Source organism: Pectinophora gossypiella, chromosome 16 (genome assembly GCF_024362695.1).
Source record: "Pectinophora gossypiella chromosome 16, ilPecGoss1.1, whole genome shotgun sequence".
Taxonomy (NCBI): Eukaryota; Metazoa; Arthropoda; class Insecta; order Lepidoptera; family Gelechiidae; genus Pectinophora; species Pectinophora gossypiella.
In genome coordinates this window covers 4,800,704-4,819,705 of record NC_065419.1, presented here as the reverse complement: position 1 = coordinate 4,819,705, position 19,002 = coordinate 4,800,704, and the positions used below count along the sequence as shown (strand labels likewise).

The following is a 19,002-nucleotide window of genomic DNA, read 5'->3' as shown; positions in this document are numbered from 1 at the left end:
TTGAATGAATAAAAATAAAATATTAAGTACTTCGTCCTGATATTCGCAGCTTCCTATGAAACTCCAATCTCGCTTTTCATCGCTGGTGTCGTCGCTACCGTCGCCAAAGAAAGGAAACCCTCTTCCTGCTAGGCCGCCGCTCCTCGTCATAGCGTCTTTGAAGCACTTATCTGAGGGACATTGGACGCGCTCCCCTGTGTCCTCATCAATGCAAATCTCCTTTTCACCGATCGACCCATCCTTTAGGCAGGAAAGTGTAATTGATCAAAATATTTTCTTGCAGTAGATACCTACTTAAGTACGTAAGTATGTTTCATTTCATATTGATTTTTGTGTATAAGTAAGTAACAATTATTATTGATTGCGATTAAAAGTCTGCAATGCGTATAACTAATACTTGACGCCCTTATTGACGACGGTAACTATCGGGTGTGAAGATAGATTAAGAGGGATTCAGATCGACAAGTAGAAGGTAGATATATAAGCTTTTACCTGGGAAATAAAAAATAAAATAGATTTGGGAATGGAGTTCGATTCTGCTTACCACATGCACACATTCAATAGTCTCTCGTTTTACGCCGGCGCTCACAGATGGGAATTTTATATAACATTTCCAAAGCTCGCAAATATCAGCATTTGCTAAATTAGATATAAACTGGAACATTGACATAATTAAGAAAAAACATTAAATAATACTAAATATTATAATATCAAATCGTATATTTTTTAAAACTGTCAAGATAGTACGACTAGATTCATGAAAAATTTAAAATAATTTGAACTACTGGGCTGCGGTTTTATGACAGGCCCAATAGGTACACCATTTGATGAGTGTATGCGTATGTAGATTAGGTACATACCTACCTATTAACATAAGTAATTTAATTTAAAGTTGACTTAAATAGCATGAAGTCGAAGCCTGTGCCACCTAGTCGATGTTGAATGCATTTTTTATGGTATCGTTGTTATGTGGCTGGTTGGCAGTGATCCAGCTGTAGGCATTGGTAGGTACCCGACAAGACAGCAAATATAACCACACGAAATAGGTATCGTTTAAGCTTGTAGTTTTGACCTTTACGAATCAAATATAGATATACTTAATACAGTACTAGTATATTCTTTTCAAGTTAGAGATGCGGCAAAAAAAGTCGCAAAGTATTCATAAACTCACATCTGCGATATTTAATGGGGTGAGCAGAACCACAAGTCAGGCAACTTTGAGCAACTTTTGATACGTTGAGGAAGTCCTAAGATGGATATGATGAACCGGGTGGTGCCAGGTGATCGGTCTGTCGCCCATTAGTCAAAAGTCTTTCAAAGCAACGCGGTGGACTCAAGACAAATCACCAACAAATGTAGGTATTATAACTGTCACCACTGTAAACATCGGCGTATAAAAACTAAGCTAATATGACGTCGCGACGAAACAGACAGACAGCTACATGAGCGACGGCGAATTCCAGTGACCAAGCTATTTTCTGCCAAGCGACAGACGTTCTATTTTCAACTTATGGGCATAATATAATGTTTTCAATGTAGGTACATAACATCAACAACACAACAGAACGCTAGAACTCTCGGCCCAAATTCTCGAATCGTCCAGTCTTATTTTAGCCGCTAATGTTATTCGGACGGTTTCAGTCTTCAGTTTCAATCATTATCCGGCAACCATACACGACAGGCATTTGTTATCATTAGCGGGACAGTATATTTGAACCGTTTCGAAATGGGTGAAGCTTGTCACTACGATGTGTTACAAAACGAAAAGTTCGGACGTTATTTAGTGGCTAACAAGGATTTGGAAAGTGCAGAGTTGATTTTCACGGACAAACCGTTTGCGGTCGGACCTAAACCAGGCAAGTACTAATGTAGTATTACTGTGATGTTTGAGATTTTAATCGCTTTGGACTGGTAGACACTCGATACATATTAACCAGGTACGCGTTTCATTTGCTCTTTTTACTTGATGTTACCTATGTTGCAGATAGTAATAATAAATGTTCCTTTAAGTTTTATAAATCAAAACCTATTCTGTAACTTTTAGTAGCTAAGCGTAGGTTAGGTTAGGTACCTAAGTACTTACTGCCTATAAGGGAAGGATATCGTACGTATACCTATATTATTTAGAAACAAGTTTTTTATAGCCCGGCAGACAATGTACCTATAGTAAATAGGTACTTACGTCTGTAGTATCTACTAGAGTCTAGACTTCACAAATAAGTAAAAGTAATGATGTTCCTCGAACGTTTCTAATGCTCAAGATCGAAATGTTTACACTCCAACCAGTCGCCGATCTAGGTTTATTATAGTAGATATAGTTGCTACCTGTTGGTGGGTAAGTACATCCTTATTTACTCCGTTGGAGTAAGTTATTCGAAGGAGTGTTTCTCGTTTCGTTCTATCCACCACCAGTACCTACGTACTCGTGATTAATTAAGATGATCGTCAAAATTATCACAAGTAATCCGTGTGTCGTCAATAAACTCAACCGATCTCGCCGCTCCCTGTCACATCGTCAAAACCCTTACACACCTTAATCTATACAACCTTACAGATACCCCGCCTCTCTGCTTGAGTTGTTACTGCCCGGTAGACAACACACTATGCTCCAAGTGCGGTTGGCCAGTGTGCGGCGCGGAGTGCGAGGCTGCGCCGGCGCACGCGCCTGAGTGCACCGTATTCGCCGCCGCGAAGGTGCGTTACCAATCGCCTTCGGATTGGACCGCCGCTTCGCCGCAGCTCGACTGCATCACTCCTTTGAGGTTGGTGTTTAATGTTACATATGTTCAGATCTGACTGTATGTTGCCTTTTCTAACGTCAAGGATTCATTTTAAAATTCTGAGAATAAATAGGTCTTTGCCTAATAATATGAGATTGACCGTGGGTTATCTCACTTACTGACGAGCCTGTCCACCCTGTTAGGGATGAAGGGCATGTCAGATATAAGTGGAAAATAATGTTTAGTACGATTACGGAAGTACATCAATCACACACATCAATCTTAGTCTCATGCCCACGCCGATAGGAATTGTATCGTAAATACTTAGTAGTTAACGTGCTTTGAGCAATAGAACTTTACCACAAGTCCACACGCGCTATTAATAGAATAGCAAAACCGACATTGTTGCTGTTTCAACATTTCCGTTTGGCATCACGGATAAACTGTTTAAAGATATCTCTATGAATTCTTTACGTGTGTATATAGGTACCTAGGTATCTGTAGGTATCACAAAAAAACATTGAAACAATGAGACGCTAACGGCGTTTACCTATATCAAATAGTTATGTAGCCTACAAATCTGGATAACTTTTAATCGCCAATACAAATGCTGCAGCCAGTGATCTTCTATCGGATCGATTCCGACCCAAACAGTTCTTCCACAATGGTTATAATTAATTTCCGCAAAGTACCTACATGTTAGGTAGTACCTAGGTAGGTATGTTAGTCTTGGTGCTATTTTTACAAATGAGTCCCTTTCATTAGGTTATTGCTAGCCAAAGAGCAGGACCCGGATACATGGAAGCGCGACCTAGAGCCGATGGAGGCGCACACGGAGGCGCGCAGGCAGCGGCCGACATGGGCGGCTGACCAGGTCAACGTGGTTGACTTCCTCATCGACCACTGCAAACTGGGCGCGCGGTTCGACAAAGAACTCGTGCAGCGCGTCTGCGGGATACTAGAGGTATGCATCAATTTTGTAAGAAGGCACACGGAACATCTTACTTTCAGACAATCGGGTGATCAGCCTGTAATATTAGGATATTACCCCACCGCGATCCGAACCCGGGAGCTCCGAATCGTGAGCTGAACACCCAACAACACAAGTTTTATGTAACAGGTGAACTCGGTGGAGATCCCGTCCCGCGGCGGGTACAGCGTGCGCGCCATCTACCCGCGCCTCGCCATCGCCGCACACAGCTGCGTGCCCAACATCGTGCACACCATCCTACACAACGATTGTCAGTAAGTATACCCAACTTTTACCTAAATATAAAAAGCTGGGATGCTTCCTTTATCGAGCCGTCTTTGTACTACTAACGAAACTCTATACTACGCTGTACCGTGGGTGCATGGAGGACAGTCTCATGAGCAGGTATCTCCGGTTATGAAATTCGGTATTAACGTTATTTTTAACGATAATTAGATTTTTTTATTTATCTTCTTGTCAACAAATAATAACTTAATGAAAACCTATGCTGTCCAGTACTCCTACTTGAATAGTAGAGTAGTTAAATGTTTTGACGGACACCGAAGCTTCCGATGCCATATAGCTCTCAAACTTCTGTACATTGTTACGCTAGTGTAAGATTTCGCCTTACAGAGTGCAAGTCCGAGCAGCGGTCCCAATAAAGTCAGGCGAGCCTCTGCACCTGTGCTACACGTACGCGCTGTCCCCCACCCTAGTCCGACGAGAGTACCTCATGGAGTCCAAGTTCTTCAACTGCGAGTGTCCGCGCTGCGCAGACCCAACTGAGCTCGGCACGCATCTCAGCACGCTCAAGTGCCAGAAGTGCGATAATGGGATCATTATATCTAGTAATCCTTTAGGTAAGGCTTTGTAATCGCACACTCATATATTCATAATCAGTAAGGTGTAAGCAGAGCCCCAAGTGTTCATAGGACAACTAGAAGCTACTTTGGTACGAAGTCCTAAAGAAGCTTTTGAATGTGTTTATGTAAAACCTACAGGTTATTGAATCAAGAATATCCGATCCTAGCATATAATTATGTTTCATCACGTAACCTAATTTAAATGTTTAATTGAACCGAAGCCTAACGGACATCGAGTAAAACTAGTGGTATTGACTTATTTCCCGTCTAAAGTAAAAGAGCGCTTTCAATAAGTTGATTTTCGTTCTAGAAAAAAGCAACATACAGTTAAAATATAATATCTAATAATAGCTTGTGCTGTAGGTATTATTTATTTATTTATTTAGGTATAATTAATTACTTACTTACCTCCTATAGTTTCAACAAATTACTTGATCATCAAGTCATATTTCGCAGACAACGAGGCGACTTGGAAGTGCACAGAGAAGAAATGCGAGTTCAAGACATCGAGTGCGGCGATGCGCAAGATGTTGGCCGTGGTTCAGGCTGAGGTGGACCAGCTAGACGCGCTCGAGGGCGCCCAGGCTATCGAGGTCCGCGAAGCCACACTCAACAAGGTAAATCAGCTATTTATGTTTAGAAGTGGCGGTCAGTAGGTCCGCTGGACTAATATGGGAAAACGCAGCGGGCCCCCAAGTAAACAAGGTCCGCAAATCAACACCACAAAACTTATAGTACCGCCACACTTAAAAAATAAATAAGGCACTTCGGCTACTTTAAGTGTACCGTATTCTGTAGGCCTAAACATGGTGTTCGCTTTTTGGTTGGTCTAGATTCCAGTGAAAAATCTGTAACTTAACTATTATTCGTGATTGCAGTACAAGTCAGTATTTCACCCGCGGCACGCGATCCTGCTGGGCGTGAAGCAGGCGCTGGCACAGCTGTACGGGCGCGTGGAGGGCTACAGCCTCGACGAGCTGCCCGACCTCGTGCTCGAGCGCAAGGCTGAATTCTGCCGGCTCGTGCTCAGCGCGCTCGACGTCATCATGCCGGGAGAGAGCCGCATGAGAGGTTTGTGAGGGAGGGAAATTTTCCACAATATAACTTAAATAACACAGTGGACTTTATTTCCAAAATAAATTTCACTCACACGATTCTTCCAAAAATGAATGTTTTAATTTTAAATGTAGAATTGTATGTCAGGGTGTTTAGGTAACTCCCTAACGTGGGGACTTTTAGTAAGTATGTTAACTTCCTGAACACATTTCTGAAAGAATCGTTTAGGCCCCATCTCACGCATTCTACACCGTCTTCTGAGCAACTTGTTGACCAAACTAGTAGGGTCGTCGATCCGTCGTAGGCCTTGTTTACCTTTCCCTTTACATAATTAGAGTAACTCTCCAGGTATGATGCTGTATGAACTACACGCGCCCATCATGTTCCTGGCACGAAGCGAGTACTCCGCCGGATTAATCGATCAGGACAAGTTGAAGGAGAGACTTCAGGAACCCATTAAACTGCTAGAAGTCTCTGCTAAAATCCTAACGCGGGAAGACCCACAGAGCCCTGAAGGCATCACTGGACAAATCGCGTTACAATCCATGGAGCAACTCAAAGCTAGTCTTGAGTGTTTGTAATTGTTTTATTTTTCCCATCATCACATTTTGAATTAATTCACGCGATTCTATACTAACAAAAAGGCCTTGATTTTGCTGTGATTAAGTGGGATAGCTACTAAAAACCATCCGCCCAAGCAGTGAATGCCATCCAAGGCAAGTCTAAAATAAGTCACACTAAGAACCCTTGTTCACTTGAGCATCAGTGCTTGGCAACAGATTGCTAGCCAATCCTGGATAAAAATTAGGAAATGTGAAAATACAACAAATATAACTTTCATAATGCATTATACTGGGTATTTACTACCTTATTCTGGGTTACTAACTTCACATTTAGTTTTAATTGAATGTTTTTGCATTTTACTGTAAGCAAAGTTTATTGTAAAAGACATGTTTGATCTCTTATGTATTTATATTAGTTGTAGAATTATCTGTATAAAATATACTATTTAAAATCATGGGACGAGTACTTTTATTTATGATAAAACATTTTCATTTATAACATTAATAAGTTTTATTTACATTCAATAAACTACCTTCTAGAACTTTATCTTTTTAGGTTTTTTGGTGGTTCCGTCGGACATGGTTGTGTTGTTGTTGAACCCAATATCCTCAATATTTTCTGCTTCATCTAGTGTGTGTAGTTTCAGTGATGTATCTTCTTTTTTAGTATTTGCCTGGAAAATAGAAAAAGTTGACTGAATCATTCTGAATTTTATAAATCAGTTATTTAAACTTGAGAATTAGATTGCTAATTTAAATTTCAAGATTTAAAATTTTTTCAATCTAATTTGCCAAATATAGAAATAAAAAATATAATCCAAAAAAGATAAACAATTGTCCAACTGGAAACAAGTCAGACTAGATAACACTAATTACAATCTAAATAATGGCAAACATAACGATGAAGTTTGCTAAACTAAAAAATAGAAGATCATCTATGGACAGTACATGTTTATATACTTACTGTGGGGCAATCCTTCCTCAAATGTGTTACATCTCCACAGAGCTTACAGCAGCCCCCATTGGGATACAATCCTTTAGGGTTATCTGGACATTGTCTGGCTATGTGACCCTGAAAAGTTGCAAAATAACATTACCTATATTGACTTTCAGGAGCAAGGAAAATAATAGATAAAAATTTTACTGTAATGTTTACAAACCTGTTCTTTACAAATAAAGCAAGTGGCAAATCGAAACTCCTTATCCCTTTGTACTTTGCATTCAAACTGCCTGTGCTCAGTAGAACCACACTTGAAGCAGACTCCTTCAGCCGCATCCACTCCTGGTATTTTAGACTTTAATTCGGGACAGTCAGACAGGTTGTGACCACCTTTCCTACAGTTGTAACACACATCTCTCTTTATTCTAGCCAAAGCCTTCTCAGCCCTTCTCCGTTCAAGTTTCATTGTCCTCTGAACTTCACTCTTTGGTATACCTTTCTTTATCATGCTGTTCTTCAACTCTGTTAGACGCTCTGCGTCTCTCTTCATAACTGGAAAGCCATCAAATCTTACTAGTTCAATCTCTTTGCCATTGACAATGAGTTGAAAACTACGATCATTGATTTCCTTCCTCCGTATTGGTTTTCCATCAACAAGTTTATTTTTCTTCTGCTTTTTATTTTGAGTTTTGTTCTGGTTTTCACCACATAAATTTATATTATCTTTGGAACCATTATTTGCTGTAGGGTGAGAATTTGTTTCATCTTCATTCTTCTTGAATTGTTTTTTATTTTTCTTTTGTTTCTTTTTGTTAGTTTCCCCACTTTGTTTTTCAGTTTTACCAGTTTCATTATCATTTTCAATAACAAAGTCAACAACACTAGTATCTTTTCTAGGTTTGTTTTTCTGTCTCTCCGCTTGAGATAAATCTTGCTCACTATTCTTAATTTCTGACTGTTGCCCTAAATGTTTATTTTTGTTTTTCTTCTTCTTGGATAATTTTGATGTCTCTGGATCATTATCTTCAGTTTTAGATTCTTTAAATGCATTTTGATCTTCTATTAACTTTTTAAAATTTTGTTTCTTATTTTTCTTTTTTTCAGGTGTCTCTATAGTTTCACTATTTTGTTTGTTTTTTTTCTTCTTTATAGGCGATTGTTCATCGTTCGATTTGGAAGGATTTACTTTACGTTCAGCCTCAGGAAAGTCACACCAAGTGATTGGTCTTTTTTGAGTCTTTCGTTCTTGTAGAAAGTTTTCATAGTTTTCTATACGCTGTTTTTCAGCCTGAAAGCAAAATAATACATATCAAATTAAATTGTAATGTGTTTAATTAATCCCTAGTTCCTGATAGAATCATCAAACAAAAACAGGTGGAATATTTTAGGTTAGAAAGTTATAAACATGTTTTGCCACACAAAAATTAACACAGCATTACATTAAGTTACCTCTTCTCTTTTTTTTGACTCCTCGCTTTCCTTCTTTGCTTGTAACAACTGTTCTTTCATCACCTCCCATGGTGTGCCATCTTCTGGAGTTCTCTCATTTGAAGACTTGGAGCCTTTCGCCCGAGCAAATCTTGTCATTGTACAATTTTTTATTGTTAACAGTTTGAATAGTATCTAGATATTTTAAGTTCAAACAGAAATACGACTAATTAAAATAACTAATATGAAACATCCACACGTGCATCCGTAGGTATATACATTTATTTTATTTGTCACATCACACTGACACTAGTGTTGCCGCTCGATAGCGCCCTATCGATAGTTTTCAATCGAAATATCGATAGTTTACCAAAAAACGATAATATCGATAATTAATCGACAGTATCGACTCTATCGATAGTATCGATTGCATTTTTTTAGCGATACTATTGATAAGTAACGATACTATCGATACTATCGAAAGTTAAAAAATTAAAAAGTATTGATACTATCGATAGTTGAGAAATGAAAAACTACCGATACTATCGATGTTATCGCTCTTCGATATTGCGCAGGCTATCGATACTATCGATAGTTTTGTACGATCGATAGTGACCTTAATTTCGATAGTATTGAATGTAGCATTGTGTGGAACAATTCACACTATTTTAAAGCTCGTATTTAATATATTTTAAGGTTCGTGAGTGTTTTCGCAGTGGATGTTTGGTTTTGAAGTTGGCTATCATTTCTCTCGTCAATGGACGGCATATTGCAGGTATCTCGCCATTTTACTGTAGGATATGCATCTGTTGTCAGTTTACAAACCGCCTGAAGACTTGTCTTTGAATCGCCTTAACGACTAGAAAAGAAACTGATAAGTGAGTGGGTAGGATTTTTTTACCATACTATCGAAATTAAGGTCACTATCGATCGTACAAAACTATCGATAGTATCGATAGCTTACTCGATATCGAAGAGCGATACTATCGATAGTATTGATAGTTTTTTGATTTTTAACTATCGACACTATCGATAGTTTTTCATCTTGTAACTATCGATAGTATCGATACTATCAATAGGCCTATCGGTTGGGTAGATGATTTTGGCTGTTTACTATCGATAGTAAAACTATCGATTTTTCGGCAACACTAACTGACACTTTACTGACATTTGTTGTTGTTGTTTAAATTCGCCATAACTAAGGCAAGCCAAAATCAGACGCCCATACAGCCTGGACTTATAATTTATTCTCTGAAGTAGACTTAAAAAATACAGTGACAGCACAGCACTGATAAATACATAGGGACGTTTGTTGTTGCTTTATCGAAATTATAATAAATAGATCATTTTATTATTAGGGACTTGTTTGTTGTAACTAGTGAACTAAAAAGTTAACACCATGTGTATGCGACTTCACCAGCACGGGCTAAGGACATAACGCAAAACAGATTGGTTAAGGACCCCGCTTGGCTTGACGGTTAATTGGACAAATACTGATTAAAACGGGATAACTCTCTTGAGTGATTACCTCAAACTGGGAATATAGCTTAAGTTAGTAAGCAGGTGTACGGATTAGATAACAAGCGATATTGGGTATTCCCAAAACTTATTTCCAATACGTGGGTTTATACACATTAATTATTGCCGATGTCATCACCGGCAATAATTAATTTTGTGATGCGTTTGCTGTCATCATACCGTACCACACATTAATGTTGTTCTACGAAACTTGGCACGCATATCAGCAAACGGTTATAACAAGAATCGCGTTCAGTCTAGAACATAAGAAAAAGGATGTTAATAATGAATAAATTGATAGTGTCCCGTTCCGCTTATCATCCGGATCTGACCGTAAGTCGACAAGGGGATTAGGTAACCGTTCAAAACCAACTTACCTTTTAATTCGGATTGTTTTTAGCTCTGCCCACTCCGATAGGAATTACAGACGTGAGTTATGTCTGATTTTTTAGTTCCGTGGCGTGGTTGTTCCACTTACGAGAAATTTACCGATGATGGACTAAATAAAATCTCTTTTCCTAATCCTTTTATCCTCTGTTGGGATGTAGGGCTCGAATAAGAGATAAAAATCTACTAATACTAGTGTATGGGATTTATACAAAGACCAAGTATGAAAAATACATGGTCCTTGGATTTATATATTATTTGTCTTCTTTTTCTTCTTGATGTCAACTTGAACGATGATTTTACCCACACCTAACTGAGCTTTTCGTTAGACCAAGTAAAGTGCGAGGTAGTGAGCCAAATGATCGATAGCCAACGGTGTTAATGAACATTACACAAGATAAATAACTCATTGGTTCAAGTCCGGTACTGTGCCGTGGATCGAACCGGTACTCTTCCTGAGAAATTCGCCGGTGAACAACAGGACCAGTGACTTCACGTATTTCGCGGGTATGCGGGTATTTTTTGAATTTGAATATTATTTACTTTCTGAATTAGTACGTACGAAAAAAAAAGACTAAGTAGTTAGGTGTTTATTTGTTTTTTATTTGAATGTAACTTATCTTCTATTAATTTGACCCAATCTTCGTACTGTTTATTGTCTTCCTCATCTAGCTCATCACAAAACTGATCGATATCTTCTTCCTTCACTTCTGCTTCGTCATCGTTTAAAAACTTTTTATTATTTTTCTCGACTGAACTAGTACTTGTTTTTGAGCTAACCGGTACTTCCTTAGGTTCGTCGTCAATAAATACTATCTTTTTACTTTTCTTATTACTGGTGAGAGTTTCGACACTTTGTGAATTTTTAACTTTCTTTTTAGTTTTTGCTTCGTCATCGGAACCTACTAATTTGGTGTCTGTGATTTGTAAATTTCTTGCCTTGTTTTTCAGTTTTTGTTTTTTGATAGTGTTTGCTAGACCATCTTCTGATTTTAATACTTCAGTGTTATTGGTTTTAAATTTTTTGCTACTTTTTTGTTTGGATTTTTCAATATCATTAAGAATATTGAGATTTACTTCTTCAATTTCTTGTTTTTCTAATTTAGTTTTTTTCTTTTCAATATGTGTATGTTCAGTACTCGTAACTTTGCTTCTTTTCTTCCCCATTCTGAAACAATATCATAACAGGGATGAATATGTGAGCTAACGACACCCCATTAGCGCGCCTGTAGTTGATGTATTTCGCAGGGAGGTTTGTCGTCTGTGAGTGAACGACTGTACAGGGCACTTATGTTAATATTAGACTAAATTAACCTTACAGCCCTCGTTACAGTACTCATTAAGATTTATTTATAGAGATATTGATCAGTTATATTGGTGGGCCGTGGGTGGGACCGTTTTGCGCAATTTCCTAGCACTCATCCCAAAAAAATATTTTTTCCTCGTTCATTGTTTAGATAGTAAATACTCAGTAGATTTGCCTCAGATGGCATTTCCTACTTGGCCGGATAAATAGATCGATGAATAATATCAAAACTACAGGATTTGTAATGGTTTTGTATGTATGGTTTTGTTTTGTATCGTTCATTAATTACCTACACGTTGTATTCCGTCCACGTGAAATCTACCACGAGATTAAGCAAAAGGTAGGTAGGTACAGGCAAAAGTCAAATAGTAAATTGTTAACTACGTTAATTCATTAAAATGATAGGTTATTAATTACTGGTCTATTTATAACAAAGTCACGCGTGGAACACTACACATACGATTGAGTTCAGGGTAATTTTTTTAAATTCTGTTCGTACTAAAAGACGTTTTACGATCTCAGCACATGTCATTCAAGTTTTTGCTATGCTAGTTCTGAAGTAAATTGATAGCTGTAATGAAATACATTCGCTGCTCGTAATCTTGTTTGTGATGAACACATAAAACAGAAACAATTTGTGATGTTATCACGTTATCAGCTAATATTGACAGACGTTATTTATTGGCTGTAATAATAAAGAAGTCGAGTGTGCGATAAACATAAAGCACTCGACTAGGTACGAGCGATATACAAACATTCTCATTCTCTGGTTAGTTTTTACGTAATCGCAAGCCGAGGCCGGCGCGCGTCGCTCAGACCGACCGCCTCCCACCTCACCTCGCGACGCCGACAAACTACCGCAATCAAGCGATTTCAATCAACTTCTGAGTCCCCCGCACGTCAGCTTTATACGTTTCCCCTTCTAACTAAAATATCTTTCTTGTTTCTTCAATTGTGTGTGCACCATGAGTGAAAAACAATATATTTTGGGCATGGACATAGGCACAACTTCAGTCAAAGTGTGCGTGTACGATCCCGTAACGACAGAGATTGTGGCTAAACAAAATAAGGATACAGCAGCGAATATACCAAGTGATCAAGGTATCGAAGGGAACAAGCAGGATGTTCCAAAAATAGTGTCAGCCGTGCACTACTGTGTGTCACGGCTTCCGAGAGATGTGCTGCGACATGTGACAAAAATTGGGGTGTGCGGCCAGATGCACGGAGTCGTTCTTTGGAAGAGCGGGTAACTATACGTTTTTAAATATTTCCTTAAAACTTGTTTAAACATCAAATATCTGTAAAACTATGGTGTGAATCGGATTCATTAACTTTGTGTCAACTTTTCGTTACAGTGCTTGGGAAAAGATCGAAAAAGATGGCGTTGTGGTAAGATTTGAGGGTATTAGAGAGAATATGTCGGCTTTGTATACATGGCAAGACGTAAGGTGCAAGCCGGAATTTCTGGATTCGCTGCCAAAACCAGATTCGCATCTCAAATGCTATTCCGGATACGGATGCGCTACCCTCTTGTGGATGTTAAAACATAAACCCGAAAAGCTAAAAAACTTCAGTTATGCTGGAACTGTACAAGATTTCATCGTGGCAATGCTTTGTGACTTAGAGACCCCGATAACGTCAGATCAGAACGCAGCGAGCTGGGGTTATTTCAACACGGAGAAAAATGAGTGGAACGTCGATATTTTAAAATCTGTTGATTTCCCGGTTGATCTATTGCCCAAAGTTGTGAAAAGTGGCGATTTTGTTGGACAACTGAAAGAGTCATGGAGTGGAATTCCGGAAGGTACACCAGTAGGTGCAGCTATGGGAGATTTACAATGCTCGATATTGGCTACACTTGAAAGTGAATATGATGCTGTTCTAAACATATCAACTTCAGCTCAGCTTGCGATTGTAGTAAAAAACATTTCGGATTTGGGATGTAGTACCGTAGAACATTTGCCATATTTTCACAATACCTATTTGGTGGTCGCGGCGTCGCTGAACGGTGGAAATGTTCTAGCCACTTTCGTAAAAATGCTTCAGCAATGGATGCTTGAATTCGGTTTCCCAATTCCTCAATCAAAAGTATGGGAAAAACTTATTGCACTTGGAATGCAAGCACCAGAGGCATCTACTATGAAAATAAGCCCCCATTTATTGGGTGAGAGACATCTACCAACTGCAAAAGCAGCTGTGGAAAATATAGATCTTTCTAATATACAACTAGGATTGGTTTTTAGGTCTATTTGTGATAGTTTGATAGAGAATTTACATGACATGATGCCGAAAGAACTATGTCGTAATGCAAAAATAAAAAGAATTGTTGGAAATGGATCAGGGTTGTCAAGGAATCCTGTTTTGCAAAGGGCTGTGGAGCACTATTACAGTTTACCCTTGGAATTCACAAAGGGTGGCGACGCTGCAAAAGGGGCAGCTATAGCTGTCTTGTAAATATAATAACAAACGAAATATGCCCCTTGCTGGGCACAGGCCTCCCATAAATCAACCAAAGCAAGAATGGATATATCATATTCCACCAACAACAATATATTATATAATAATAGTTTTTGAATTATCTTCTATATAATAAGTTCAACATGACAATGAATATAAACACATTTTGTATAATGAAAAATGCACTGTTAATAATAAATGACTCCCACAGGGATTGTTAATTTTTTTCATTACTTATTTCATGGAATGAATATCTTATCACATATATTTTACAATGTGAGATAGGCAAGCTGTCCTGGCTTACCTACTTATAGCATAAGTGACTGTGAGTGAAGTACTGATAATGAATATTGTATTGTATATAAATTATTGACAATAATAATATAAAACAAAATAGTGTGAAGCCATTCATATTGTTAGGATCTAATGTTGCATAAAGGCAAATATTGAATGATTTAATTCTAATTAAATTATTGTGACAGGCAGACACAGAACCAAACCACACCTGGAATTCCTCTAAGGGTGGGCAGAACCACAAATCACCAATAGACGCTTTGCAACCACACACAAGTCTAATCTTAGGTTTTATATGACGAACCATATGACAGCGCATTGTTTTTATAGTTCATCATCGTCATCGGAGAACATATAATCCTTTGGTTAACATATTTCTATATTACTGAACTTACATTGAATAATTTAATTTAAGAATTTAACCAAAGCAATGTGTGAAACTCCAAGGAAAGGAGCACTAACCAGCTCAAATAAATAGGTTACACAGGTTTAAATATTATAATTTTCGAGTAGGTAAGTACTAGGTATGTAACTATACAATATTTTTAAATCTAAGCATAGTACGACGATTAAAACCACCGGGCGCCGAGTTCATTCTCGCTGGGTTTTGATAGCCGTAAGCCGCTAAGGAGCAATGAAGAGAGCGCGCGAACTGTACCGCGAGGGATCGCACTTACGCGTTAGGTGGCATTGGCGTCTAAGAATAAGAGTTTTGTATGGAGTGTTCGGGGTATCTAAGCCAGCAAAATAATTAAAGTTACAGTACAATACAAAAACTCATACTAAAAAGACGTTTAACTTACCTAACTGAAAACACAAGTGTAATGTGTAATGCAAGTCAAAGATCGTTCAATTCAGTCAAAAAATAACACAGATATGATTATTGATAACGATGTAAATGGTCATTATTTTAATAGGTGCAATTTGCGTATCGTTTCGTATTTTAAATAATAAGTTTTATTTTATTCAACAAAAAAAATAGCAGACCGTCGCGTTTTGAGGTTAACTTTTTTTTTGCCCAATATTTTGTCACTTGTCTGTCAGTCACATTTTTTTGTTCCGACTCTAAACCATGGCTGTTTAGTCTTCTTTGGGCAAAAATTCAATATTCCAAGTCGACCAATGATCAAGTTACCAGCCAGACCAGAAGCAGTAATAGGTAATAAAAAATATCCAAGTAAGTAGTCATTCATTCATCAACTACTGTGCCAGTGCCGCAATAAGAAAAAATATATAATATGCTTAAGACTAGGCAGCAAGGTCTAATGACCTTAGCCTGTTCCATATCATAGACGAAAACTTGGAGTGGACTAGTGTTGCAAAAAATCGATAGTTTTACTATCGATGTTAAACAGCCAAAATCATCTACCCAACCGAGGCCTATCGATGCTATCGAAATTAAGGTCACTATCGATCGTACAAAACTATCGATACTATCGATAGCTTGCGCAATATCGAAAAGCGATACTATCGTTACTTATCAATAGTAGGCTTTTCGGCGGGAGACGGGAACGGGACAGTTGCTTTCTTCATTGAGTAATCTAAATAATTAATACGAAGTGGTGTTTTGTGGTTAATGATCGCATTAAGTTAGTCAGAAGACATTCGCGAGTGTTATTATATTGGAGTATTCAATGAACAAAGTGTATCTGCCTATTTTCGCTTCGTGTCGGGAAGCCGCTTCATAACTCAAAAGTTTATGCGGACTTTTGAGTTAATTCGTTTGGGGTTCGGAGTAGGAGTCTACTCCGAGGGTGGGGGCTTAGGTTTCATCATCATCATTCATCACCTTTCATCATTTCATTAATCATCAAGAAAAAAAAATACGTAAGACATGGCTGTATGGGCATAGTTCCCTTTGCCTTACCCTTCGGGGAAAACCAAAACAAAAAAAAAAAAATTATCAATAGTATCGCTAAAAAATAGCAATCGATACTATCGATTAATTATCGATACTATCGTTTTTTTGGTAAACTATCGATAGTTCGATCGAAAACTATCGATAGGGCGCTATCGAGCGGCAACACTGGACGATTGTTAAAAAAAAATGTCTAAGTTTATAATGTTCTAACGGGAATCTGTTTATATTACTTTAATTCATGTTTTCTGTTGAGTTTACAGTCGAGACGTGTCATTCAGTTGTGGTTTAGCTTCTATAATGATATAATATTATTTAGGTGCCTACTGAACGAATATCAGTGTAACTTTTAAGAGTAGATAAACGATAGTCGCAATGGAAAGCGAGAAAAAAGTTGAAGATGCTACAAATGCGGAAGGGAACCTACTGGAACAGCCGAAAGAAGAAATAATTTCGACGCGGAATCCCTTGATGAAAGTGCGTACCTACGTGCTGGCGCTCCGACCGTGGTCATTGAGCGCGAGCTTGCTTCCGACCCTTTTGGGCTCTGCGCTGGCTTATCGTCTGCCTGGAGACGCCGGGTTCAGTTGGCTGACCCTCGTACTCACAATATGTACGGTTTTACCAGTTCACGGTGCGGGGAATGTCGTAAACACATACTTTGATTTTGTTAAAGGAATAGACAATCGCAAATCTGACGACAGAACTCTTGTTGATCATATTTTAACTATAGATGAAGTTGTCTCACTTGGTGCTATTCTGTACATGGCAGGTTGTGCATTCTTTGTCCCGTTAGTGATATCATCACCAGCTCGAATGGAGCATTTAGCTTTAGTTTACTTTGGAGGACTGTCATCATCATTTTTGTACACGGGAGGAATAGGTTTGAAGTACATCGCTCTAGGTGATATTTTAGCTCTAGTCATATTTGGGCCTGTATCAGTTGTATTTTCTTTCTTAGCACAAACAGGAAGAGTTGATTGGCCTATTATTTATTACACAATACCACTTGCTTTAAATACTGAGGCAATTTTACATAGCAATAATACAAGAGATCTAGAGGCAGATAGCAAAGCAGAGATTGTGACATTAGCTATACTGATTGGAACAACAGCTTCTTATTTATTGTATGCATTTTTACTCTTTACTCCTTACATTATGTTTGTAGTAGCATCAGTAAGGTGTTCACTTTGGTTTTTAATTCCCATGCTGACTTTGCCTCGAGCATTTGAAATTGAGAGGAGATTTCGCTGTCCAGAGACTATGCGCTATGTGCCGCGACAAACTGCCAGACTCAATTTTTACTTTGGTATGTTGTACATGATCTCTTGTTTATTTGCTTATAGATTACCATTTCTTCTATAGGTTTTTTTTTTCAACACTTAATACTTGTTTGTGTACTTAAAACTACTATAGACTGTGCTAGCCTCCACTGATTTATTCATGTAAATATTTAAACCAGTATAATAGCTTTTTATATGTGTGCATGGGATCTGAGGGATTTATGTGTGCTTGTTTCATGTCAATTACATCTGTGAGTTGGCAGATAGTTGGCAAAGTTATTGTATTGTAAACTTTGACAATTACAAGATGCCGACAGAAAAAATACATTTAAAAATAAACTGTATGTTTTCTTTGACATGTTTCTATTGCATTTAACTGCAATACATTTTGTAGAACATCTTTAAATACAAATGTATTATCAATTAAAATATATTTGTAGCTCTTGTTGCAATGTCAAATTCTAAGATTTCAGTAATCTTGTGTTGAAGAACTTATGATGACAGTTGTTGATAACATTTCTATTCAAATGCTAAGCAGAGTTCATTGTGAAAGGAAAGTAAACCATTAAATATTTATTTTTAACTCTAGGTAATTTTATATGAACTACCTCTTATTACTTGCGTAAAAATTGTGAAATATTTTTTATCCATTTATTTCTGGCTTTTGTAGTCATAAGAATATTAGAATCTTCTCTAGGTTAAGTAACAGAATGCATCGACAATAATTTATCATAAGCATTGGAAATATATTGTAATTTATTTTGTTTTATAATTACAAAAAGGATATTTATATTAAAATGAAAAATATTGTTGCACATTTATCATATTTTATTGACATATCAACATAAAGATACCTTTATCATAGAATCTTCATAATATAAAGATAAATACAAGTCAAATTATCATACAAGTGAGACCAAGTAATTTAAAAGAAACAGATTAATTAGGAATGCTTGCTATTTACTAAGCTGATTATCCTGGCAGTGTTGGAGAAATTTTTGAGATATTTGTAAAGTTAGAGTTATGTATGATGCAGATTATGCTAATGGTGACACTATTGAGTACTATTTCTTAAGAATTATCAACTGAAGATCCATTTCAAATGACAACTAAAGGAACAAAATCACATCAACATTAGAGATAACATAATCATGTCAGCTAACGAAAACTAAATGTAATATCACTATGTATATGCAAATATAGTAATCAAACCCATAATATTTCTAATATCCATTTCTGCACAAAAACAAAAGTCTTCAACATTCCATACAATATCTATGTTATAGTTTTTAGAATAATTGTTAGTTCGACTAATGCGGGGCTAATATGCTAATCGTATTACTTGCACGAGATTTCGGA

General features: G+C 37.5%; 5 protein-coding genes and 1 long non-coding RNA gene across 10 annotated transcripts; 3 read left to right on the top strand and 3 right to left on the bottom strand.

Moving 5' to 3' along the window:
• Positions 1–36: 36 nt before the first annotated feature.
• LOC126373674 (uncharacterized) lies at positions 37–2,661 on the bottom strand. Of its 4 annotated transcripts, none has more exons than XR_007567357.1 (3): positions 2,548–2,661; positions 545–655; positions 37–240 (listed from the first exon to the last, which is right to left on the bottom strand). It is a non-coding gene; the product is annotated as an uncharacterized LOC126373674 (long non-coding RNA). The 4 variants fall into 4 exon arrangements; XR_007567356.1 differs by having other exon boundaries at positions 2,533–2,652; XR_007567355.1 differs by lacking the exon at positions 2,548–2,661 and adding an exon at positions 1,172–1,332.
• LOC126373669 (SET domain-containing protein SmydA-8-like) lies at positions 1,558–6,627 on the top strand. Its single transcript, XM_050019900.1, has 8 exons — positions 1,558–1,856; positions 2,555–2,762; positions 3,486–3,684; positions 3,841–3,965; positions 4,324–4,550; positions 5,010–5,170; positions 5,432–5,624; positions 5,958–6,627. Exons 1-8 carry the CDS (start codon positions 1,727–1,729, stop codon positions 6,188–6,190), a joined length of 1,476 nt encoding a protein of 491 aa, XP_049875857.1. The 5' UTR covers positions 1,558–1,726; the 3' UTR covers positions 6,191–6,627.
• On the bottom strand, positions 6,627–8,826 carry LOC126373670 (myb-like protein X). Its single transcript, XM_050019901.1, has 4 exons — positions 8,562–8,826; positions 7,333–8,400; positions 7,137–7,244; positions 6,627–6,846 (listed from the first exon to the last, which is right to left on the bottom strand). Exons 1-4 carry the CDS (start codon positions 8,697–8,699, stop codon positions 6,709–6,711), a joined length of 1,452 nt encoding a protein of 483 aa, XP_049875858.1. The 5' UTR covers positions 8,700–8,826; the 3' UTR covers positions 6,627–6,708.
• Positions 8,827–11,020: 2,194 nt separating this feature from the next.
• LOC126373937 (uncharacterized) lies at positions 11,021–15,230 on the bottom strand. Of its 2 annotated transcripts, none has more exons than XM_050020295.1 (2): positions 15,180–15,230; positions 11,021–11,613 (listed from the first exon to the last, which is right to left on the bottom strand). In XM_050020295.1, the coding sequence occupies exons 1-2, from the start codon at positions 15,191–15,193 to the stop codon at positions 11,028–11,030; spliced, it is 600 nt and encodes a 199-aa protein (XP_049876252.1). In that variant the 5' UTR covers positions 15,194–15,230; the 3' UTR covers positions 11,021–11,027. The 2 variants fall into 2 exon arrangements, with proteins under 2 accessions (XP_049876252.1, XP_049876253.1); XM_050020296.1 differs by lacking the exon at positions 15,180–15,230 and adding an exon at positions 12,507–12,588.
• Positions 12,717–14,429, top strand: LOC126373936 (sedoheptulokinase-like). The gene is made up of 2 exons (XM_050020294.1): positions 12,717–12,997; positions 13,107–14,429. Exons 1-2 carry the CDS (start codon positions 12,717–12,719, stop codon positions 14,203–14,205), a joined length of 1,380 nt encoding a protein of 459 aa, XP_049876251.1. The 3' UTR covers positions 14,206–14,429.
• A 1,206-nt stretch (positions 15,231–16,436) lies between the features above and the next one.
• On the top strand, positions 16,437–18,460 carry LOC126373676 (ubiA prenyltransferase domain-containing protein 1 homolog). Its single transcript, XM_050019909.1, has one exon. The coding sequence runs from the start codon at positions 16,736–16,738 to the stop codon at positions 17,723–17,725; it is 990 nt and encodes a 329-aa protein (XP_049875866.1). The 5' UTR covers positions 16,437–16,735; the 3' UTR covers positions 17,726–18,460.
• The last annotated feature ends 542 nt before the right edge of the window (positions 18,461–19,002 follow it).